This window comes from Urtica dioica, chromosome 11, assembly GCF_054948205.1.
Source record: "Urtica dioica subsp. dioica isolate 48M chromosome 11, U.dioica_male_clone48M_v1_H2, whole genome shotgun sequence".
Taxonomy (NCBI): domain Eukaryota; kingdom Viridiplantae; phylum Streptophyta; class Magnoliopsida; order Rosales; family Urticaceae; genus Urtica; species Urtica dioica.
Window position 1 is genome coordinate 20,202,766 of NC_142766.1, and position 23,658 is coordinate 20,226,423.

Sequence of the window (23,658 nt, forward strand, 5' to 3'; positions counted from 1 at the left end):
GTGTTCCATGACAGGACAAAGCATGTAGACATCAAATACCGTTTCATCAGGGAAAGGATATCTGATGGAGAGGTTGTCATGAACAAGGTGAGCACATATGACAACCCGGCTGATGTTGGCACCAAGGTGGTAACTCTAGGCAAGTTTAAACATTGTCTTAAACTGGTGAGAGTTCTTGCCATGTGAGCCAGGGATTGGTCTCGAACAATGATTTCAGAAATGAAAGGAAAATATTTGCACTAAGGTTTAAGCAAGGTTGGTGTCTGAAGCAGAAGGTGGAGATTGTTGAAAGTTCAGCTCCAGAGTTACCTTGCGCGACATGTCATCAGCGAGCTGCGAGCTAAGTTGAGCGAACTACGAGCTAAGTTGAGCGAGCTGCGAGCTAAGGAGTTAAGCGAGTTGGTTTATTGAGCGAGCTAAGGAGTTTAAGCGAGCTGGTTTAAAGTGGCGTGCTGACGTGGTCCTACGAGTGAGCAGGATTAAGAGATCGTCAACGGCTGAGATTCACGCTAGTAGATCTAGGCGGTTATTTCTGTTTTAATGTATCTACCCGGGTTTGTGTACTCGTGGTTTTGTTATAAGTAGAGATAGTTAGAGTGTGGTCATATCGATCGAAAATTCATTGTAAGAAAAAGGCATTGAGTGAGATTCTCTGGAAAAGCCAAATTCTTGAGTGATTGTGAGTTTTCGTCTGAGGTGCTCTTGGTGAAGAGTTGTAATTGGATTGGTTGTATTCGCTTGAAGATTAGTGCAAATCAAACGTCCTTGATCTGAAGGAGTTTGCGGGGATGTAGGCTTGTTAACGCCGAACCTCGATAACAATCCGGTGTTCTTCGTTCTTTTCTTTTCGTTTTCAATTTTTCTGGTTTTTTGTTGTGCATTGTGTGGTTGCGTGCGATTTAAGGTATCTGGTTTGATACTGAGTTGTGGTGAACGTTTGTAACAATAACAATATTTTATTTATTTACATTTTGAAAATTTAAACTAAATGTAATACGCGTCAGCTTTTGAGATAACTCAATCGTAAACGTCAATCAATTTAAATTACACAAATTCAACCATAAATTTCTTAGCAGTGGAATTTGCTTTTCTTTTTTTCTCAAGTTTATGCAACTTGCCAATTACTGTTTTGGGTAAAGAAAGATACTAATGATGTAAATAATAGAAAAAGTAAAAATATAGCGCGCCACAAGTCTCTGGAGCTATAACCTAGTCCTCCTGAAGATCAAATCTGCAAATATATAGAAATTGCGTGGTTAAGATCTGAAGACTATTTACTTAAACAACTATATATATATATATATATATATATATATATATATATATATATATAGTTGTTTAATATAAACGTCATAGAGAAAGAACATCTCAGTCTCCGAGTTTGATCTGTTAACCAAACCAGTGCCGTAACAAAAACCATATATTTAACGTCTTAGATTCTCAATTTTGGACACAAAATAAAAGTAAAAGGTACACCTATGACTAAGCATAACTGAATCTGTCATTTAAACCTTATACTGACCCAAGCTGTAGTATCCATCGATAGTATATATATATATATATATATATATATATATATATAATGTCATAGTATTGTTATATATATAACTGAATCTGTCATTTAAACCATATATATAATGTCCACTTACACAAAGGATCGATTAATATAACTTTGAACTTAGCAATTCGAGATTTTCAATATTTTATAATTACGATACATACATGCATAATAAATGAATGCATGTATAGTTTTTTTTTTTTTTTTTTTTTTTTTTTTTTTTTTTTTTTTTTTTTTTTTTATGTACAAATCAAATGGATATTCGTATGTTCATTTCGTCGTTAATTTCACTGTGATCAATAATTAGTCATAGTCGTTCTAAAATGAAAGCTAATATGTAAATCGATTGCAAAATGTATCAACTCAAGAAATTAGTCACATCTCTCGTCGTGGCGATCCAAATAAGTCAATTAAGTTAAAATTATTATTGATCACTTAAAAAAACTATTTCCTGATAAAACTTTAAACGTACTATTTTTGCGATAAAGTTTAAATTTCATACCTTCACAAAAGTATCTTGTGTTTACATATATTTTATTTCCGTATATTGCTTGCAAGTCCGATAAATAAAATAAACATGTTACGTAATTTTGTTTATACTTGTTAGTTTAAAATTTCACTAAGTTTTTGCGACTTTACTAATTTAATATGACTATTTTCCAATTCTATATTAATTTATAAGTCGCAGTATATATATGAAACTAGAACAACCCGTTTTAGTATGTTATTATAACTAGTTTATAAATAATAAAGCAATCTTCAGCTACTTTGCTAAGAGTAGTGTCCAATATAACTATTTTGCCAAATTTTTCTAAAAAAGATATAGGCTTACATTAAAACCAATTACCTATAAAAACTAATTAATAGCAAATGATCCTAGTTTGGCGCAATCTGTTTGTAATTATTCCTAGTATGCTTGATGAAGATTTGAGCACGATTAATTCAGCAACAAAAAAAGTAGTAAATAATACGTCAAATAACAACAAACATTTATATGATTAACAAGAGAGTAGCTGATACAATTACACCAATAATAGAAAAATAGGATTTTGACTTGAGTACTTGAATTTCTCAGTCATTCCCTTTGAAGAACAGAAAATACAGAAAACCCTAATACATTCACGTTCTTCAATCCCCGTACAGACCATTCCGAATTCAAATACTCTCGTGAACCCCTGTATCGGTGTAATGCTCTTGCTGATCACCTTATAGTGAACAAGCTGTGACCGAGAGAGAAATGATGTACTTAATTATTCATAAACTGATTAATATAGCATAAAGCGACTGGAAAAATGGTAATTAGACGTGAGTCGGGGTGGCTCCCGGCGGGGTTGGGGCGGATCCGATGCGGCGTCCGCGCTCGGAGCGGCTGTTTTCGGCGAACTTGATGCTGTTGTTGTGGAGTCCCTTAGACTTCTCGTCGTCGTTCCACTCGGAGCCGTAGTAGGCCTCTTCGGCGACGTCCTTGGAAGGCGGGAGGAACATGCTCCCCCACTGCGGGAAGTGGACGAGCGTGACGGGAAGAGTGCAGGCCATGATCATGACTCCCATGAGAGACAGCCCCGTCCCCGTCGAGAACTTTGACGTTGAGAAGAAGACGAGCTGCGTGAGGCCCGACCCGAAGTTCCCCCCGGCCCCAGTCATCCCCGATATGATCCCGAGCGAGCGGCGCGAGATGAACGGGATGATCCCGAAGGTGGCCCCGCACGCGGCCTGGGCCCCGATGGAGAAGAGGATCATGGAGAAGACGGCGATGGGGAGCGTGTCCGCACGGCCCAGCCAGACGCAGAACGCTCCTCCCGCCGTCTGCAGGATCCACAGCACCCACAGGCGCCCCCTCATCCCGAAGCGCCTGGCCGCCACGTCCGACGCCCACCCTCCGAAGGGCCGCGCGAGGAGGTTCGCCATCCCGAAGGAGGCCGCGATGATGCCCGCTGTGTGCAGCTTCAGGTCGAACCTGCACCATCAGATCAGATGTTATTGGTTTTGAGATGAAACCTCATGATATGATACAACTACATCAGATGTAATTGGTTTTGAGATGGAACCTCGTGAGATGAGAAGAGATAATGAGTAATACGCACCTGTCGTAGAAGTACTCGGCGATGACGTTGTCGGTGGAGAGCTCGACGCCCATGGAGTAGCCGTAGAGGAGGACGAAGATCCAGGTGCGGTAGTTGGTGACGGCGTACCAGAGGACGCTGGAGAACTTGTCCTTGGCGACCTCGCCGGACTTTTGGAGGGCGGAGAGGTTGCCGTCGGGGAGGTCCTGGCCGAGGGTGAGGACGAGGATGCCCATGATGACGTGGAGCCAGCCGGGGATGAAGAAGGCGATGCGCCAGGCGGCGAAAGGGGTGGCGCCGCAGCGGCGGATGAGCTCGTAGACGACGGGCATGAGGAGCTGGGTGGCGCCGCCGCCCATGTTGCCCCAGCCGGCGGCGGTGCCGTTGACGAGGCCGATGATCTTGGAGTTGAACATGGTGCTCATCCAGTACTGGCAGGAGACGAAGGTGGCGAGGGAGAAGCCGATCATGAAGCGCACGGCGATGTAGCCCCCCGCGTCCTCCACGAAGGACATGCAGAAGACGGTGGGGGCCGAGAGCATGATGAGGAAGGCGCAGCCGTAGCGCGGGCCCAGCAGGTCGCACACCGCCCCCATCGCCAGCCGAGAGAATATGCTCCCCGACACCGACGCCACCCCCGCGTTCCCCACGTCCACCTTCGTCAGATTCAGGTTGTCCCTTATGATCGGCACCAGCGGCGCCGCCGCAAACGTCGACACGAAGCACGTGAAGAACGATATCCACGACAGGTGGAACGTCCTCATGTGCGGCGCCCCGAACGACAGCAGCTTGAACACCGTCGCCTTGTGCTCCGAGTCCACCGGCAGCGAAAACCCTGCCGTCTTGTCCCTCGTCACCGCCGGCGACGCCACCGAGAACGCAAAGCTCTGCTCCCGCCCCGTCACCCCGTGCATCGAGCTCCCCGGCTCCCCGGGCCCAACTTCCTCCCTCTTGCTGTGCACCATCTCTCTCTCTCTCTCTCTACCCCTCTGATCACTGATTAGTAGGGTTTTGAAAAATATAGTTTAATATTGTGTGTGTATTGTTGATGAAGAAATGAAAGAAGTGAGTTGGGATGGATTGAAGGGAATGAATATGGGTGTTATATATATATATGGCTGTGGTGGGGTTGGGATAATTGGTACGTATGTGTAGGAGTTGACATCGTGTGAATCGGCCAACAAGAGCCAAGTTGGTGAATATTCTCAACGCTTCCTCTGTGGATGGAATTATATTATAACAATATATATGTAAGCCATTTCGCCGCATCTGCTGTGAACAGGCACATAACCTCATCGAAGATCCCAAAGGAGGAGTTCATTTGGAATTGAGTTGAATGAGTTTGATTGTTATTCAATTCTTTAGTTTCGTGTATATTAATTTTATAATGAAACTAGGCGGTAATGAAAGTGTTTTGTAACTATAATATATATATATATTTTTTTTCATGTGGAAATCGCAGCATATATGTCTCCTGATTTGGTTTCACTTGTCAGTCTGATTACATTGTTACATGTTGGGCGTAATTCGTTTAAGCTTTAACCTTTTTTTTTTTAATACAGTATAATTGACCATGTTCCATTTAATCTCTGCATGTGGTTGTGTCGTCAAGGACTCAAAATTCAATTAAGCCTAGACAAATCTTCAAGCCCCAATATTTAAAAATACCAATCTATATTTAAGTCTTTCATAATATATATAGCCCATCTATTTAAGACACTTTTCAAGTTTTGATATGGGAATATATAAAAAAAAATCATATATATTCACCTATTAGTCCGATAATTTATTTAGATATATTAAATAAAGAATGATCTTTCTCATTAATAAGGTGGAAAATCCGCAGTTACAACTTAATGAATATAAGGACATTTGAGAATCCAACTTAAGTTGGAGTTAGACTTTCATTAGCCTTATTACCCTCACGCAGAATAAAACGGCATCTACAATTGCCCAGCTCCCACAAAAAGCCTCGGATATCGTAAGACACCGCGGCGCCACTGGAAAACGCACCGACCACCTCACCCATCACGCCTACGAATCCAGTGCCCTTCCCGTCCGCTGTCACCGAAACATCAACGTTCAATTTGAAAGAGCCCTTCAAATGAGGCTGCCACTTCACGCGCTCGATATCAATGGATCGATGAGCGTGGTTGTTTGCACGTTGTCTTGACCTTCTGAAACTCCAACAGACATAAGAATGCAGAATCTCGGAGGGTTTCAAACATCCTCGTAACCGAGCATGAATGACATTGTTCCTCTCGCGCCATACTTTATTTAGATATATTTAGTGTTCGTTTTAGCTTATATATTTTCGATATATAATAAGGGTCCATTAGGAGGTATATAACCATATATACAGTTTTATATTGTTATGTAGCCAACTTTTTGTAAAGTTTAGGTAAATATTTGCGTCTATCTATTTACACGCATAAATTGATGTAAATAACACATTTTTTTTTCAATGAAATGACAAATCAGAAATGTCACGTCATCTTTATGGTTATTTACCTAAGATTTACGAAACGTTAGCTATATAACAATCTCCAGACGTTTTAGTTGGCTAGTTACCTAATTTCTTGATATTTTTAATAACACTGGGATCTATTTTGAAACTAATTGAGAGTAAGATAGAAAAACCATTAACTTCTTAATTATGTTAGAATCTTTTTTATTACTAATTAATTGCACCGATAACATCGTTAAATTTTATACATTTAGGGCTAATTGTTGTTGATGGTCTAAATTTTATGTAGAGTCTTTGCAAGTCTTAAAGTCGGTTTAATCACTTTAATTATAATAATTTAGGGATAATTATAAATTTATTTTAATAAAAAGTTATGATAATGACATAATTGAGAAATTTTTAGATACCAAAATACCTCTCTCTCTCTTGGATTTTGCATAAGTCGGGTTCATTTTGGTTATTCGTAAATATTTATTTTTCATATCGATTTTGCTCTTCATTTAAACAAGGATGATGTAGCTAAATAGCCAATTTAAAGTTATGAATTTGCAAAATAGCCAAGATTTATCTTAATTTAGTGAAATAGCTAAAATATGTAGTAATCTGGTTTCAAAAAAAAAAATTGACCCCAAGATTAATTTGTTTGAAAGTGATAAATTATTTATAATAATCGTCATAAATTTTAATCTTGGCTGTCAAAAAAATTTTAAAAACGTAAATTTTGCTACTTTAATGAAAAGTTAAAACTTTGACTATTTTGTTAATCAATAAGTTTCAAATGGCTATTTTGTACAATTTTTCAGTTAAACTAATGTTTAAAAGTTAGAGCTTACATTAAATATAAAAAAAAATTAGGTAACTAGCTAACTAAAACGTTTGAAATTGTTATATAGCCAACGTTTCGTAAATTTTAAGCAAATAACCACAAACATGACGTGACATTCCTGATTTGCCCTTTCATTGAAATAAAATGGTGGGGTATTTACGTCAATTTACGCGTGTCAATATATGAACGCGACTATTTACTTAAGATTTACGAAACGTTGACTATATAGCAATGTGAAACTGTAAATATGATTACATACTTAATGGACCCTTAAATATATGTTATATTTAAAATTAAGTGGTATGTAAAGTTAAAAATATAATTAGAGATGTTTTTTTTTCAAATATGAAATTTTTCGTCTAAAGACTTAGTGACATATTTGTCAATAATTTTTTAAATGTCAATGAATTAAAAAAAAAATTGAAGATTTATTGACATATTTATCAATAAATTTTAATATGTCAATAAATCTTCAAAAAAAAAATTATGTATACAGGAAATCCTATATCAGAAAAAGGTAATAATATTGGAAATTTAAAATTAGAAATTGACCTGGAATATTTATTAAAGTCTTCTGAGTAGAATAATCATTTTACCTTAAACTTTATGGTTTTACTTTTGACCTTCTCTCTATTACCCAACCACATATACTAGAACGATTGATAAACGACTAGAATTTTGTCGACTTATATGTCATATGTTCCGATAAAAAAATAAAAATAAAAATTATACGTCATATGTGGATTATTATTTTTGTGTGAAGCGTGGTCAAGGGATACTTTCGATGACGAAGCTACGCATGGGATTATGGGAATGAGGATTCACATCAGGCATCAGCACATGCAACTATAATTTATTAAAACTTATATTCTCCCTGCTGTGCCTGTTGTCTGTTTCAATCATTTTCCAACATGTCAATGTTTAAACTTTTATATAAAATCGAGATTTAATAGATCAAAGTACGTGGAAATTAAATTTTAAAAGTTTTTACTCGACTTATGAATTGTGATGCCATCGTACATGAGATCAATTATATTTTTACGGAGAATTTTGTGAGTCTCTAGATCAAATTCATTGCAACTTTAATCAACGTCGAAGGAAACTACCTCCGGTCTCATTTTTTTTTCTTCAATAAATTAGTATTCTATAACTTCTGTTATAATCGATGGTCCGACCTTATATACATTTATTAACCCTCTATTTACCTTGTTTTCGTCATCTGCATTAGCATGGTTATTGTCGTTTTTTTTTTTTTTGTTTGTTTTTTTTTTTTAAAAATTGCACTAGGCTCTTCATTAAAATAGAGATAAAATATTCATTAATACAAGTAAATAACATCTTAAACACAATATGAATCTAGATCGGAATAAATCTAACACTAAGTACATGTATTCGTTTGCTTGTGCATATTCTCGACATAGGGAGAGAATAACAACACAATAAAATTCGAGTTCTCATGATAAGACTCTCTCGATATTCCCACAATGGTGGGTGGATAGATCCAGACAACCGCGATCCAGTGACTATGAAGAAGATGATTCTTCAGCTTGTATAGATAAAAATCTAACACGAAGCCCAAATTGGAAAAAGTAGAAGACGACTAGCTCTCCAATCCAAAACAAAATAAGCACAACACGATAGCAAAAGACACGATATGTCAACCAAACAAGAAATTCAAAAAACAAACTTACATTTAGGAAAATAAAATCATATATAAAAATTACATCTCTCTTGTACCCAACACATAAACAACCAAAACCACCCACCCAACAGGCCCCATACCTGAGCCATCCTTGGCGCACCTGGAGTACGGGAACAACGAAGCTTGAAAACGCCGAGGAATGCACCGACGAAGAAGCCATTTCCCATCCAAAATCTCCAGATCCAAACATCAAGAGACACGTTCCAAAGCACTGACAACGTCGAGACTCTCTTTCCCCTAACGACCTATGAAAAATCCGGCGAGTTTAAGGAGAGCCGGCGAAACTCAAACACGGCGATGAAGACCCATGGAGGAGAGGAGGAGAATAGAAAACTCATGTAAAGAACATAAGAGAGACATTCAAAGTTTCCCCACCCCAAACCGGAGCCGACTAGTGCCGGCGTCTGTCACCCAAGATGGAGACTGCGATTTTTTTAGGAAAATGTTGTTATATTAGTCATACATTCAAGTAAATGTTGTCCATGGTTATTGTCGTTTATATTGCAAAATAGTTCTAAACCACATTGAAATGATACATTAATAAGTACAATATATAAAGCAATTAAAAAAATTACTTTAAAATAGTATAAAAAAAATGTGTCCTTTGGGATTCTAAAATTCAGCATATAGAGAATATTTCTATTATTGATTCATCCAACCTATAACTGTAATCACTTCATCCAATTTCAATATGTGACATAAATAAATTGGATAAACATTTCTATTGAATATCAGCTTTGATCATTCCAGTATATGCGTAAGATATGTGTTAAATTCATAGATTCCTTTATCCTGATGATGTGTAGCTGATTCACATATGCGTAGCAATAATATAGAGTATAAAATAATAGTTGGGTATCCTTATTCATGACTATGAACCATGATAGTGCCTTGGTTTTCTCTAGTCGACAAAAGTTCAAAATTGTAACTGGCAATCTTATCTGAAAGAACACTCTTTGACTGTATACACGCGGCATATACGATCCCAGCACCTTATTATCCGATTATATGTTCGATGTGTCAATAATGGACACATGAATCGAGTTGACATTATCGGTACTTTTTTGAGGAAAAGAGAGTTTTCATTAAACCAGGGAACTGGAGTCCCTTTGAACAACATTAACAAGCCACTCTGGGCAACAAAACGACCAAAAGTCTGAGGTCAGGAAATTGAGACGAGTTTTAGCTACACAGTTAGCTGCCTCATTACAGGATCTAGGAACCCAACAACACGCTTCCAAGGTTACCAGCTTTTTTACCAAGACTCCAATATCTGCAACGATCGGTCCTTGAATGCCATTACGATGTCTGCCATTAACTAGTTGGATAGCTCGGAGACAATCGGACTCCACTGACGAGACCGCCCATCCCCGAGCTTGGACGAACTGGAGGCCGCACCAGATGGCTCTGCACTCGGCTGTCAACGCCGAGTCCACGGACTCGAAAAATGAGGCCGCCACGCCAAGGACCTCGCCCCGGTGGTTTCTCACCACACCGCCCACTGCCGCACGACCGGTCCGCTCATCCCACGCGGCGTCCACGTTAAGTTTGAGTCCGCCGTGCTCGGGCCCAATCCACACCGGCTGCTGCGTCGGTCTGTCCGCCGGGGTCGACTCTGTTCTCCGGGCACACTCCTTAAAGCGCGCAAACCAGCAGGCCACCTCACCAACCCAGGCCTCCGGCGTCTTGATACAATGCTCGAATAGCCGGAGATTCCGATCGGACCACGCCGCCCAGATGAGGCCGCAGAAAAGCTCGAGGTCCGGCTTAGAGAGCCCATCCAACGCACGCAGACATAACTCCTGGAAAGGGATCTCACCCGCCTTCTCAGCCCACCGCTGCAAAGACGAGCACCCCCACACCGCCTGAGCCCGCTCACAGCCCCACACCGCATGTAGGGTGTCTTCCGGCAACGCCCCACAGAAGCGGCAAAAGGGCAGGCACTCAACACCCCGCCTTCGAAGAGAGCCGTACGTCGGTAGAGTGTCGAACCACGCTCGCCAAACCAAGTGCTTGACTTTGGGAGGGATATGGAGACCCCAAAGCATCTTCCACCACCGCGGTTCGGCACTGGCCGAGCTCGATGGTCCCCCACTGACACCCGACCTCGCCAGCCGATAACCCGACCGAACTGTGTAATTGCCGTCCTCCTCAAAGTGCCAGACCAGCCGATCCTGATTATTTTCAGCTCCCAACGGAATTTTCAAAACCTCCTCGGCATCATAGGGAGACAACATAGCAGTGACAAGGCCCCGGTTCCACCTCCCATCAGTAATGAAATCTGCAACTCGCCAGGGATAGCCGTCGTCCGGCTCCGCAGTCACCAACGAGAAAGCCCCCGCTCTCGGGATCCACGGCAGCGAGAAGGCCCTCAAGTTCCCCTCTCCAACTTGCCACCTGATACCCCGACGTAACAAATCCCGGCCCCAACATAGGCTTTTGCACAAGAAGGAATAGTAGTCCTTACACTCAAAATCAAGCACCGAAGAGTTCGGAAAATACTTCGCCTTGAGAACTTTGGCCATCAAGCACTCCGGGTGTTGTATAATGCGCCATGTGAGCCGGCCCACAAGGGCTCGGTTAAAATCGCCAAGATCTTTGAACCCAAGCCCCCCTTCCGCCTTGGTCTTAGCAATGAGCTCCCAACGCTTCCAATGGATTTTCTTTTTATCCTCCGTACCACCCCACCAAAACCGTGCGATAAGGCGGTGAAGCTCGTCGATGAGTGTGGGAGGGATTTTAAAAAGGCTCATGGTGTACGTCGGGATCGCTTGAACCACTGCTTTCACGAGAACTTCACGACCGCCCGCCGAAAAATTTTTTGCTCTCCACGCCCGAAGTTGTTTGTGAACCCGGCTAGTGAGGTTGCTAAAGATCAACACCTTGTTCCTTCCCACATGGACCGGGAGGCCGAGATAGCTTTCAAGCTCGTCCACCATGGGAATATGAAGTACGTTGGAGAAGTTGGCCGCCACACCCTCCGTGATGTTGCGCGAGCAACACATCGCCGATTTATCCATGTTAACCACCTGCCCCGACCCCCTCTCGTAGACCACCAAAAGGGAGCGAATCGCGCGACAACAAACGTCGCTCGCCTCGCAAAAAAGGATACTATCGTCCGCGAAGAGTAGGTGAGAAACCGAGGGCGCCGCGGGCCTACAAGCAAAGCCTCTCAAGAGGCCTAAACGTTCTTGACCCCGGATGAGGGCGGAGAAGCCTTCCGCACACAAGAGAAAAAGATACGGTGAGAGCGGACACCCTTGCCTAAGCCCCCGCTTCGGAGCAAAAGTCCCACCAATCCTCCCATTGATGACCACGGAGAAAACCGGGGAAGAGATACAATCTCGAACGACATCCACCACTCTCGACCCGAACCCCATTCTTCTCAACATAGCAAGAATAAAACCCCACTCCACCCGATCGTACGCCTTACTCATGTCAAGCTTGAGGGCCAAAACCCCCTTCTTGCCTTTAGTCCTCATCTTAATCGAATGAAGTAGCTCGTAAGCGATCGCGGCATTGTCCGTGATGAGCCTACCGGGGACGAAGGCACTTTGGGAATCGGAAATCACGAAAGGGAGAACTTCTTTAACCCGATTTGCCACCACCTTCGTAACAATCTTGAGAATGACGTTGCATAGGCTAATCGGTCGGAAGTCCTTCACCGTCGTCGGGTTCTTGACCTTTGGGATAAGGACTATGTTTGTTGCATTCCAAGCTCTAGCGCTAGCCCTCCCATTCAAAATTCCCAAGCATTCTCTTTTCACAGCCGGTCCCACAATCTTCCAAAATTTTTGAAAAAATATAGCGTGGAAACCGTCGGGGCCCGGAGCCTTCCGGGGTCCCATAGAGAAAAGAGCTTTCTCCACCTCCTCTCCGGAAAACTCCTCGCACGTAAGCTCTCTTTGCGCCTCCGAGAGCGAACGCACGTCCTCGCAAGTGATCATGCGGAACTCTTCCTCCGACGCCCCATTTGAGCTAAAGATACCCAAAAAGTACCTCTCGAAGACGTCTCGCACTTCCCGCTCCGACGTAACCCATTCTCCCGCTTCATTTTGGATCCCACGGATAGTGTTTCGAGACTTCCTACGCACGGCTCTCGCGTGAATAATGAATTTTTCACGCGAGAGCCGTACGGTACTTTATTATTGCATTTTTCAAAAAATAATGAATTTTTGGTCAACCAGTACGGTACTCTATATGCGTAATCCTGCCAAAAAAAGGTGGGTGAAAGAAGAATATCTGATTTAGAAATTTATATCATAAACAAATTGTTTATTAAATATGTGCAAGTCAATGCAACGAATTTTTGCATGGTCCCTCGAGATAATTGTAAAGATCTATTATTTCACGATATAATGATGTCATATAAATAATAATACTCGTTTGTCCATATAGGTTTGTCTGTTTATTAATGTATTACTATTTATAAATAAATTAGTACGAAAACATTTTCTGTAAACTAGGGTTAGTTGGTCAACATTTTTCAGCCATGGTGACTGGAATTACATATCCAAGATTTGATTTATAAGTGTACGTATGTATTGATCTGCCATAACGCTCATAACTAAGCCCTTGCAGATTAGCAAAGATCAAGTGAATTTGATATATGTGAAGAGCTTTACGATATATGTATGTAATTACAATTTTTTTTTTTACCAGAGACTTGGATATTCGTGAGTGCAACTCGGGATGCTAATTATTGCTTATATTCTTGCTTATGATAACTTTGAAAATAAATGTTAGAAACGCCATACGATAAGTACAGATCAGTACGGGCTTTCCACGCTGATTTTCTAATATATAACAGCGAAGACTTTGAACATGCTTATTTTTTTATAGCCCATATTTTATATTCTAATGAATAGTCTCTCAGCTAATCTTATTAAATTTGAAACAATGATATAAAATTGAGGACCATGAGATCATCATCTGCCAAACAGTGGGTTGGTTGTATTACTACATTCTAGATCGGCAATTTTGCCACACATTTTCGTAAACTTCATTAAAAAAAATTAATAAAAAAATTGGCCGGTAGCATATGTATGGACAACCATGGCATTAAAAATTGCTAAGCCGCTTTTAATTAAAATTTTAATTAATATAATCTTTCGTTCATTATTACTTTTGGTCAAATAAACAGAAATGCTTTTCATAATTTATCAAATTCTATCATATGTACAGCTAAAGTAGAATTTGCCACGTTAGCATGATAGTCTATTAACTTTTAGCTCTATATCCTGTAAATTTGTAAAAATAAACGTCCTATATATAAAAATATAAAAGACCCTATATTGCTGTTTTGGGAAGAATGTACTTCAGAAAATCATCCTCTATATGTAAAGTAAAAATTATCTCATGATCTTCAAAAAGACCTTATATTGCTGTTTTGGGAAGAATGTACTTCAGAAAATTATGCCAGACAAAACAAATTCAAAATAACATGCAGCTTTATTTCGTTGGAATCTAATGCATGTAATTGCTGACAATATCTATCAGGATTTACCCCGAGTATTGAAAATATATGAACCACAATATTTATTTATTTATATATATATATATATATATATATATATATGTCATCTTTCGTATCCGTCATCATGGTTGCCAATCGATCAGTACAAGGACTTATATATAGTGGTGTTTTTTTAATTATCAAAATAAATAAATAAATAAATACTCTTAGATATGCATAAGTCAAATGCATAAAACTAAACAATCGTTTTCTTTAACAAGTACAGTGCACGAGCTTTTAAAAAACAATAAAAAGCCCTAGAAGTACGGCTGATTCCCTCCGTTCATTTCAGAAAAATCAACGCCAGCTATAAACCAAGTCATGTTTCTCCAAAACCCTTTCGTTAAATAATGCTCAAAAGAACTCTAAGCGCATTTGAAGGGGTAATAGGTGTGTTATTACGCATAACATATTCGTGGAATCGCAATCAGCTCTTCTAAGCAACTAAGAATCGTCATAATATCATCAGATTCAGCAACTGGTTAGCATGTGTAATTTGATTAATCAATGGAACATACGTCATTATATATATATATATATATATATATATATATATATATATATTGTTACTCATATATTTTGTACACTCTGAGTATGGGCTTGAAAGCTCCGAGAACAGGAGAAATCCAGCACAAAATAAGACAAAGAATGACCCGTTCACAAGACAAGAACGAACTTTACCGAGGAAAACTTCAAAGAGAAGAGAAATTGATAAGTCAAAAGACTAGTCAAACAAATGAAACACATGTAAATAAATGAAAATTTAAGTAAAACACACACCTAGACGGTTTTTCTGAGCGCTCGATGAAATAACCACTCACTACACACATTCTGAGAACAGTTATCCAATAACCACCGAAGACGTGGGTATGCTCGACCCCAAATACTAGCCACTGGACGAAACTCACTTTTTCAAAAAACAAAAAAAAAAAAACACTAGATTGGAAAGCTCCACCTATCATTTAACGTGTTCATTTGCTCTCTCTCTCTCTCTCTTTTATTAAATTCATTTGTAGTTGGAGATAATCTCACCTATTCTTCTTGAGACAATTATTGTATCATTTTTGTCTATCAACATATATATATATATATATATATATATATATATATATATAGTAATGCTCATTTACAATACCACAAAAACAGCAATCGGAATATATATCGAAAGTCCATAGGGTTTCATCCTAAAGTTAATTGACAATGAGAAATGAGAACTTATACGTTTATAAATATTTATTAGTTGTCATTCATTTTCAACATTCACTTTCATCCCGAGATTTTTTATATTATTTAACAGCAATTTCAGTCCGACATTCAAAGACGTGCGGGAGCACATAATAGTACGCAAATCTAAAATTACACTTTAAGAGTGCGCGATATAGAATCTATTCGCTTTCAAATGGTTGTCACTTAGGGTTTTCCTTAAAAAGTGTGTCATATTTAGTTACCTTTTTCGATGTTGGACTTGAGTTTTATGGTTTTCGTTCACAAGTCTATGTTATATTTGTTGACTAAACTAATATGATTGTCGTTTTTTTCATTCATTTTGAACTCCATATTTGACAAGTTAAAAACCAATGTATATTTTTCGTGGAAAAAAAAAAGAATACGAGTTTAGTCGTCATTTTTTTACAAGCGGCTGTCATCCAAAATTATGCCACAACATTAGTTGCATATTTTATAAGAAATTCACCATGATATATATATATATATATATATATATATATATATATATATAGAGAGAGAGAGAGAGAGAGTTAATTTATTCAGTTAATTTTAGTATATGAATAGTTATATATATAGAGAGAGTTGAATATATATGTATATGCATATATACATGTATTTACAAGTATATGATCATTTTATATAAGTTTAGTCTTCAGTTTCATCCACTGCAGGGTGTTTTCGTCTGTGTTTTTTCAGCTTGTTTTTCTATAGGCCGTAGACATTTCCGTAGTCGACAAACCAGCAGTATTTGAATAATTGCATTCAAATACGTATTATGTGTAATTGTTCCATTTTAGCTCATTTTAAATTTTTGTTTTACTTCTCAAATCATCATTCCTCTAAATCTAATTATTAATTATAGGGGGGAAAATAATGATTGACTTAGAAGTTTTGTGGGCCATATCGCAAACGAAAAAAAAAAAAAAAAGTGGGTTGTAAAGAAAGATACATATTTAATGAGAGAGTGGGATTGCTGATCCATGATCTATTTGGCTCTAAGTTGACTTTTACATTTTTAGTAGTATGACGTTGTATGTTCATATAATTAAAAAACATATTTCAGCAGTTTGAGCATTTGGTATTGATATTATTGAGGGAGACATGGCAAGACTTATTCAGAGTCAGAGGCTTTTCGGTTTGGAAACACATATATAAACATTATTAATATTTCAACCGAATTATAAGAATTATTATACACACGATTCAACCACGAACTTAAAATTAAAGAATTTCATATTTATCATTTATGTAACTGAAAATAATTTCAATGATATTAATAGGTATGCTAGTGATTTAATTTTACATATGTATCGCTTATCAAACGGATATATCGACAAATATATCAAATACCTGAATTACTGATATCGTCATAGAAATTGTTATCAATAGCTGTACAACTTGCCATCGAATATATTGACCGATATCTCAGAAGAAGAAATATACTAAAAATTTACGAAATAATATCTTTTTATTAACATGTTATAACGCTCGCAGGAGTTAAATATAAAAAGGGTAATTAAGCTAAGTAGCCTCCTGAAAATAGCCAATTTATTTTTAGCCAACGTTCTGTAAATAAGTGGTAAATAGCCCGGACGATTTATTAACAGCCAAAATTTGACTAGACTACCCTTTTCATTTTCCCGCCCAGTTTCATTATTAATCAGCACAAAAATTTCGTAATTAATGCTGGCGAAAATCTAGGAAGTAAATTAAAACCGTGTGTATGCGTTCACACACAACCGCCCACATTAATTTCCATAAAAAAAAGAAGAAGAACCGCTGCAACGATAATATCCTCTCCAAATCTGTTGCAGCGATTTCTGCAGACCTCGAAGACGAGTCCATCGCAGATGGAGGCTGGTGCTCGAGCCGCGCCTGAGAAGGAGATCCTCAACCGGGTCAAGCTGCAGTGGCTGGCGACGCACGCGAGGGAAGCCGCGACCGACGATGGCGGAGATCGAGTCACGTCGGACCGTCGGAGAGCGCGCGCGAAGAAGATCCAACCGGCGATGGCTGGGAAGCATAGATCCGAGCGTCCACGAGCGTTGTTGAGCGACCACGAGCCGATCCAAGATCCAAGCCGCGAACGAGTCACCATCGTCGGTCCATTTTGATAGCGGTCACGTCACCTTCGCTGCCGGTGACCTCCGAGGTCCGCGTAGGAAGAGACAAACATGATTAAATAAGAAGAACAGTTTTTTTTTTTTGGTTGCTGTTCATCGAAAACATATATACAGTATATTCGTGTAAATAAGAAGCATATTTACAGTATATTCATTGTAAAAACAAAGCATATTTACAGTATATTCATTGTAAATAAGAAGCTTATTTACAGTATATTTACAGTATATTTGAACTGAAATAAAAATTCTGAAAATATTTTGAGCACGAAAATTCTGGAAAATATGAATATTGAACTGCATCCACTTCTTCAATAATTTCGCCATTTTTGAATATTGAATAATTAAAACATGCCGAAATTTTTTTCAAAATTCAAACAAAAAAACTTCCTAAAAACTTGCCGAAATTTTGAATATTGAATAATTAAACCTTGCTGAAATTAAAACTTGCCATTTTGCACATTCAGTAATTAAAACTTGCCGAATTTTTTTCAAAATTCAAACAAAAAAACTGCATAAAAAAAAAACTTCCAAAATCGGTCAAACAAGGGCAAATAAGTAAAAAAAAACCTTATTAAATGAGCTTCCACGTCATCATCTAGGCTATTTACGGATTATTAACAAAACGTTGGCCAATTTTAAATTGCTAGACATTGAGTGGCTTACGCAGCCAATTAATTGATATAAAAATTCTGATATCACCCAAAGCTACGTATAAGCGTAATAAGGCATAAAATTATGACCTCACTACTACAAAAATAGGATTCTACAACGCTTAAAAACAGTTGTAGAATGATTCTACAACGCTTCTTAAACGTTGTAGAATCCTGCGTTGTAGAAGCTTCTACAACGCTTAAAAATCCGTTGTAGAATCCAACAGCTTTCTACAACGCTTAATTATCCGTTGTAGAAACTAAGATTCTACAACGGATTTTTAAGCGTTGTAGAAGCTTCTACAACGGTTTGAATCCATTGTGTAATTTTTATATATTTTCAAACAACTCGCCGCGGCGAAGTATATTTCTCGCCGCGGCGACATATTCTACAACGGATGTTCAATCCGTTGTAGAATCACGTCGCCGCGGCGAGAAATATACTTCGCCGCGGCGAGTTTTTTGCCGCGGCGAGGTACATTCCGAGCCGCGGCGATAACATTCTACAACGGATTGTGAAGCGTTGTAGAATCAACTCGCCGCGGCGAATATTACACTTCGCCGCGGCGAAGTCAAATCTTAGCCGCGGCGAGATTATTCTACAACGGATTATTATGCGTTGTAGGAAGGGCTCCGCTTCCCCCTCTTCACCCTCTCTCTCTCTCTTACAATGAGGCGGCAAGAGAGAGAGGCGCGAGAGGAAGCACGGCGAGGACTCGGCGATAGAAAAGTGACGGCGAGGACAAGGCGAGAGAGAGATGGCAGCGAGGACAAGGCGACGGCGAGATTTTGGGGCGGCGAGGACGTGGCGAGGGATTTTGAAAGAAAAAAACTGGAGAGATGCGGCCGAAAATGGTTGTCTCGTGTGTGTGTATTGGAAAAAATGAGAAAAAAAACTGAAATCGACCTTTTATAGTGAAAACCTAAAAACCCTCGCCGCGGCGAAAATATGTCTTCGCCGCGGCGAGGTGTTCCTACAACGGATATTATAACCGTTGTAGGAAAGTCTCGCCGCGGCGAGGATCCTCACTCGCCGCGGCGAGACAGTTTCTAAAAAAACTGCTTGGCCACGGTATCCACCTCGCCGCGGCAAAGGATACTTCTAGCCGCGGCGAAATTATGTCGCCGCGGCGAGAAATATTTATCGCCGCGGCGAATAGATTCTACAACGCTTGTAACAAGCATTGTAGAAAGTTTCGCCGCGGCGATGTTGAAATTGTGCCGCGGCGAGGGCCATCCTTCTACAACGCTTTTACCATGCGTTGTAGAAAGTTCTCGCCGAGGCATAAATCACGTGGTGCCGCGGCGAGGATTCTACAACGGATAGTGTAAACGTTGTGGAAAATCTAAAATTTATGTACTTCTACAACGCTTAACAAAAGCGTTGTAGAATAACTAAGTTTCTACAACGCTTAGCTTTAAGTGTTGTAGAAACACCGAGATTCTACAACGCTTAGCCATAAGCGTTGTAGAAACACTATGTTTCTACAACGCTTATGTAAAGCGTTGTAGAATCCCTAGTTTCTACAACGCTTATTTTAAGCGTTGTAGAAAGTGGGTTGTATAATCCAACATTTGTAGTAGTGCCTCATAATTATCATTATCAATTTTTTTTTTTTTACTAAATCACATAATATACTTACCAAATATTGAATGTGATGTCAAATCCGGTCAGATTTGAGTGAATCTAAAGAGCTACAATTTTAACTATTTCATAACACGTGAAGTGAATGACACTGATCACGCATATAAAATAATTATTTACTTATAATTTTTTGTCAATATATTTTAAGATGTAACCATTCCTGAAGATATTTGAGGTACATAATAACGAGTGTAAGGCTTATAAGTTAAGTGTGACGATTCTTCCTCAATATCTGGCAAGTGGTGTTTATATCTTAATTAATTTGCTGTTATACATATACATGAATGGAAACTAATATGCCAGAACAGGTCTCCAGGGTAAAACCTCGTTGGTATTTAAGGCCTAATTATACATATATATATATATATATATATATATATATATATATATATATATATATATATATATTGAGAGCGAAGAGAGACAAGGCTTTAAATTGTGGTGCACTACTGCTTATCCCAAGTCTCTGGAATCTTCAATATGTACATTTGCTTATTTCAAAGCCCTATGAAGTTCATATACTATTGATAACTTGGAAAAATACTTTATTATACTAGCTATGAAAGGGTATGCGTGTAGTATTCTTCTACTGATAATTTGGGGAAACTCTTATAACTTAAACAATTTGTATTATTTATGTCTTCGAGATTCTTTTATAGTAAAACTCCCTTATAAGTACACAAAAATAGTGCAATTGTTATTCATTCCGTTAAATTGAACACATAGGCTCAAATAAGAATACCTGCCGAATTTTACAATCAAATTTTTATTTTCCTTAACAAATCTAATTCCTTTAATTAATAAATAGTAGAAACAACCGGTTTAAAAAATAAAATAAAATAAAATTGATCACCGCACCGTGGGATTTGAAGGCTCGGGCGAAGAAGGAGGCTCGGGGCTTAATAATACCCTAAATAGTAATATCCATGTAAACGGCATGTTGTAAAACGTAAGTAGGATGTAAAATTAGACCTCTATCAAAGGCTAAGATAATAATAAAATTGATCAAATAGGATTAAAGAATTGTACTGATTAATTCAACTTCCATTTAATTCTAATTGCAAAGTAAAATAATCTGTGATGTATAGATTCTATATATGTAAATCGTATTTGTAAGCACTATATTTGACGGAGAAGATTAATCAAAAGTAAAAACAAGTCTATAAATTTACTCCAGAGACACCTAAACACTATTGTAAATCAGTATATTAAAAAGAAATGTACTACGTACACCGCTTCTGTTTCACCAATTAATTACGCCAGATCACTCCGTCAAACGTTCATAAACCAGTTGTCCATATAATAAATAAAAATATTAACATGTAGTATTTTCAACCTTTGGGATATAGGATGAGTCATTTCGGAGTGTGTATGCGGCGAAATGAATATTCTAATTTGTTAGTTAATCAGGGATCATCTAATAATATTTTCACTCCCGCACAAGCTGAGAATCTCACACGGACAATGTCAACGGCTTATAGTGGGTGACCGAGTCACTATAAATACCTCAATGCTCTTCCCAATATATATCTTCATAAACTTACAAAAAAGTAAACACACATATCTCTTACTGTACTATATTTTTCAAAACCCGAAGAATCAGTAATTAATCAGAGGGAGAAATGGTGCACAGCAAGAGGGAGGAGGCGGGGCCGGGGGAGCCGGGGAGCTCGATGCACGGGGTGACGGGGCGGGAGCAGAGCTTTGCGTTCTCGGTGGCGTCGCCGGCGGTGACGAGGGACAAGACGGCAGGGTTTTCGCTGCCGGTGGACTCGGAGCACAAGGCGACGGTGTTCAAGCTGCTGTCGTTCGGGGCGCCGCACATGAGGACGTTCCACCTGTCGTGGATATCGTTCTTCACGTGCTTCGTGTCGACGTTCGCGGCGGCGCCGCTGGTGCCGATCATAAGGGACAACCTGAATCTGACGAAGGTGGACGTGGGGAACGCGGGGGTGGCGTCGGTGTCGGGGAGCATATTCTCTCGGCTGGTGATGGGGGCGGTGTGCGACCTGCTGGGCCCGCGCTACGGCTGCGCCTTCCTCATCATGCTCTCAGCCCCCACCGTCTTCTGCATGTCCTTCGTGGCGGACGCGGGGGGCTACATCGCCGTGCGCTTCATGATCGGCTTCTCCCTCGCCACCTTCGTCTCCTGCCAGTACTGGATGAGCACCATGTTCAACTCCAAGATCATCGGCCTCGTCAACGGCACCGCCGCCGGCTGGGGCAACATGGGCGGCGGCGCCACCCAGCTCCTCATGCCCGTCGTCTACGAGCTCATCCGCCGCTGCGGCGCCACCCCTTTCGCCGCCTGGCGCATCGCCTTCTTCATCCCCGGCTGGCTCCACGTCATCATGGGCATCCTCGTCCTCACCCTCGGCCAGGACCTCCCCGACGGCAACCTCTCCGCCCTCCAAAAGACCGGCGAGGTCGCCAAGGACAAGTTCTCCAGCGTCCTCTGGTACGCCGTCACCAACTACCGCACCTGGATCTTCGTCCTCCTCTACGGCTACTCCATGGGCGTCGAGCTCTCCACCGACAACGTCATCGCCGAGTACTTCTACGACAGGTGCGTATTACTCATTATCTCTTCTCATCTCACGAGGTTCCATCTCAAAACCAATTACATCTGATCTAGTTGTATCATATCATGAGGTTTCATCTCAAAACCAATAACATCTGATCTGATCGTGCAGGTTCGACCTGAAGCTGCACACAGCGGGCATCATCGCGGCCTCCTTCGGGATGGCGAACCTCTTCGCGCGGCCCTTCGGAGGGTGGGCGTCGGACGTGGCAGCCAAGCGCTTCGGGATGAGGGGGCGGCTGTGGGTGCTGTGGATCGTGCAGACGGCGGGAGGAGCGTTCTGCATCTGGCTGGGCCGCGCGGACACTCTCCCCATGGCCGTCTTCTCCATGATCCTCTTCTCCCTCGGGGCCCAGGCCGCGTGCGGGGCCACCTTCGGGATCATCCCGTTCATCTCGCGCCGCTCGCTCGGGATCATATCCGGGTTGACCGGGGCGGGGGGGAACTTCGGGTCGGGCCTCACGCAGCTCGTCTTCTTCTCCACGTCAAAGTTCTCGACGGGGACGGGGCTGTCTCTCATGGGAGTCATGATCATGGCCTGCACTCTTCCCGTCGCGTTCGTCCACTTCCCGCAGTGGGGGAGCATGTTCCTCCCGCCTTCCAAGGACGTCGCCGAAGAGGCCTACTACTGTTCCGAGTGGACCGACGACGAGAAGTCTAAGGGACTCCACAACAACAGCATCAAGTTCGCTGAAAACAGCCGCTCCGAGCGCGGACGCCGCATCGGATCCGCCCCAACCCCGCCGGGAGCCACCCCGAATCACGTCTGAGAAATTAATTTGTACCATATATTTCGGCATATATCTATGTATATCTTTTGTTGTGATTTTTCTTTTGCGTTTGATTTTGTCGTGCTGATGATGATGATGATGATGATGAAAAATTCCGATCGGAGTTTTTCTTTTAGAGTAGGTTTGGAGTTACACGTTCACCACTGTATATATCCTGAATAAAGGATATAAAATTAAAGGTTTTCGGTGCTAATGAAGGAAATAATTTTATTCCACATTTGATCGTCTGTTTATAATTTTGCGGCTGTGATATGAGGTGTTTGGTGCTAATTTTGAAAACAATTAGTTTTGTCCAAAAACATCTGCTGTGTTGTATGATATGAACCCAGAGCTTTTTGTGAGTAATTTTTTTGTTCTTTGAATTTTTTTCTAAATTATTTATCAAGTACTACTGCTACATGTTTAAAGATATTATTACCACATATTTTAGCAAGAGCTCTTAAATTTATTCATAAAATTATATGCATTTTTTAATATCATTAATTAATACGCATTTTTTATAATTATATT

At 40.2% G+C, this 23,658-nt stretch overlaps 2 protein-coding genes across 2 annotated transcripts; one reads left to right on the forward strand and one right to left on the reverse strand.

Moving 5' to 3' along the window:
- Positions 1-2,857: 2,857 nt before the first annotated feature.
- LOC149382144 (high affinity nitrate transporter 2.4-like) lies at positions 2,858-4,551 on the reverse strand. The gene is made up of 2 exons (XM_089630839.1): positions 3,643-4,551; positions 2,858-3,515 (listed from the first exon to the last, which is right to left on the reverse strand). Exons 1-2 carry the CDS (start codon positions 4,533-4,535, stop codon positions 2,858-2,860), a joined length of 1,551 nt encoding a protein of 516 aa, XP_089486965.1. The 5' UTR covers positions 4,536-4,551.
- A 16,882-nt stretch (positions 4,552-21,433) lies between these two features.
- On the forward strand, positions 21,434-23,449 carry LOC149382145 (high affinity nitrate transporter 2.4-like). Its single transcript, XM_089630850.1, has 2 exons — positions 21,434-22,342; positions 22,470-23,449. The coding sequence occupies exons 1-2, from the start codon at positions 21,450-21,452 to the stop codon at positions 23,125-23,127; spliced, it is 1,551 nt and encodes a 516-aa protein (XP_089486976.1). The 5' UTR covers positions 21,434-21,449; the 3' UTR covers positions 23,128-23,449.
- Positions 23,450-23,658: the final 209 nt, after the last annotated feature.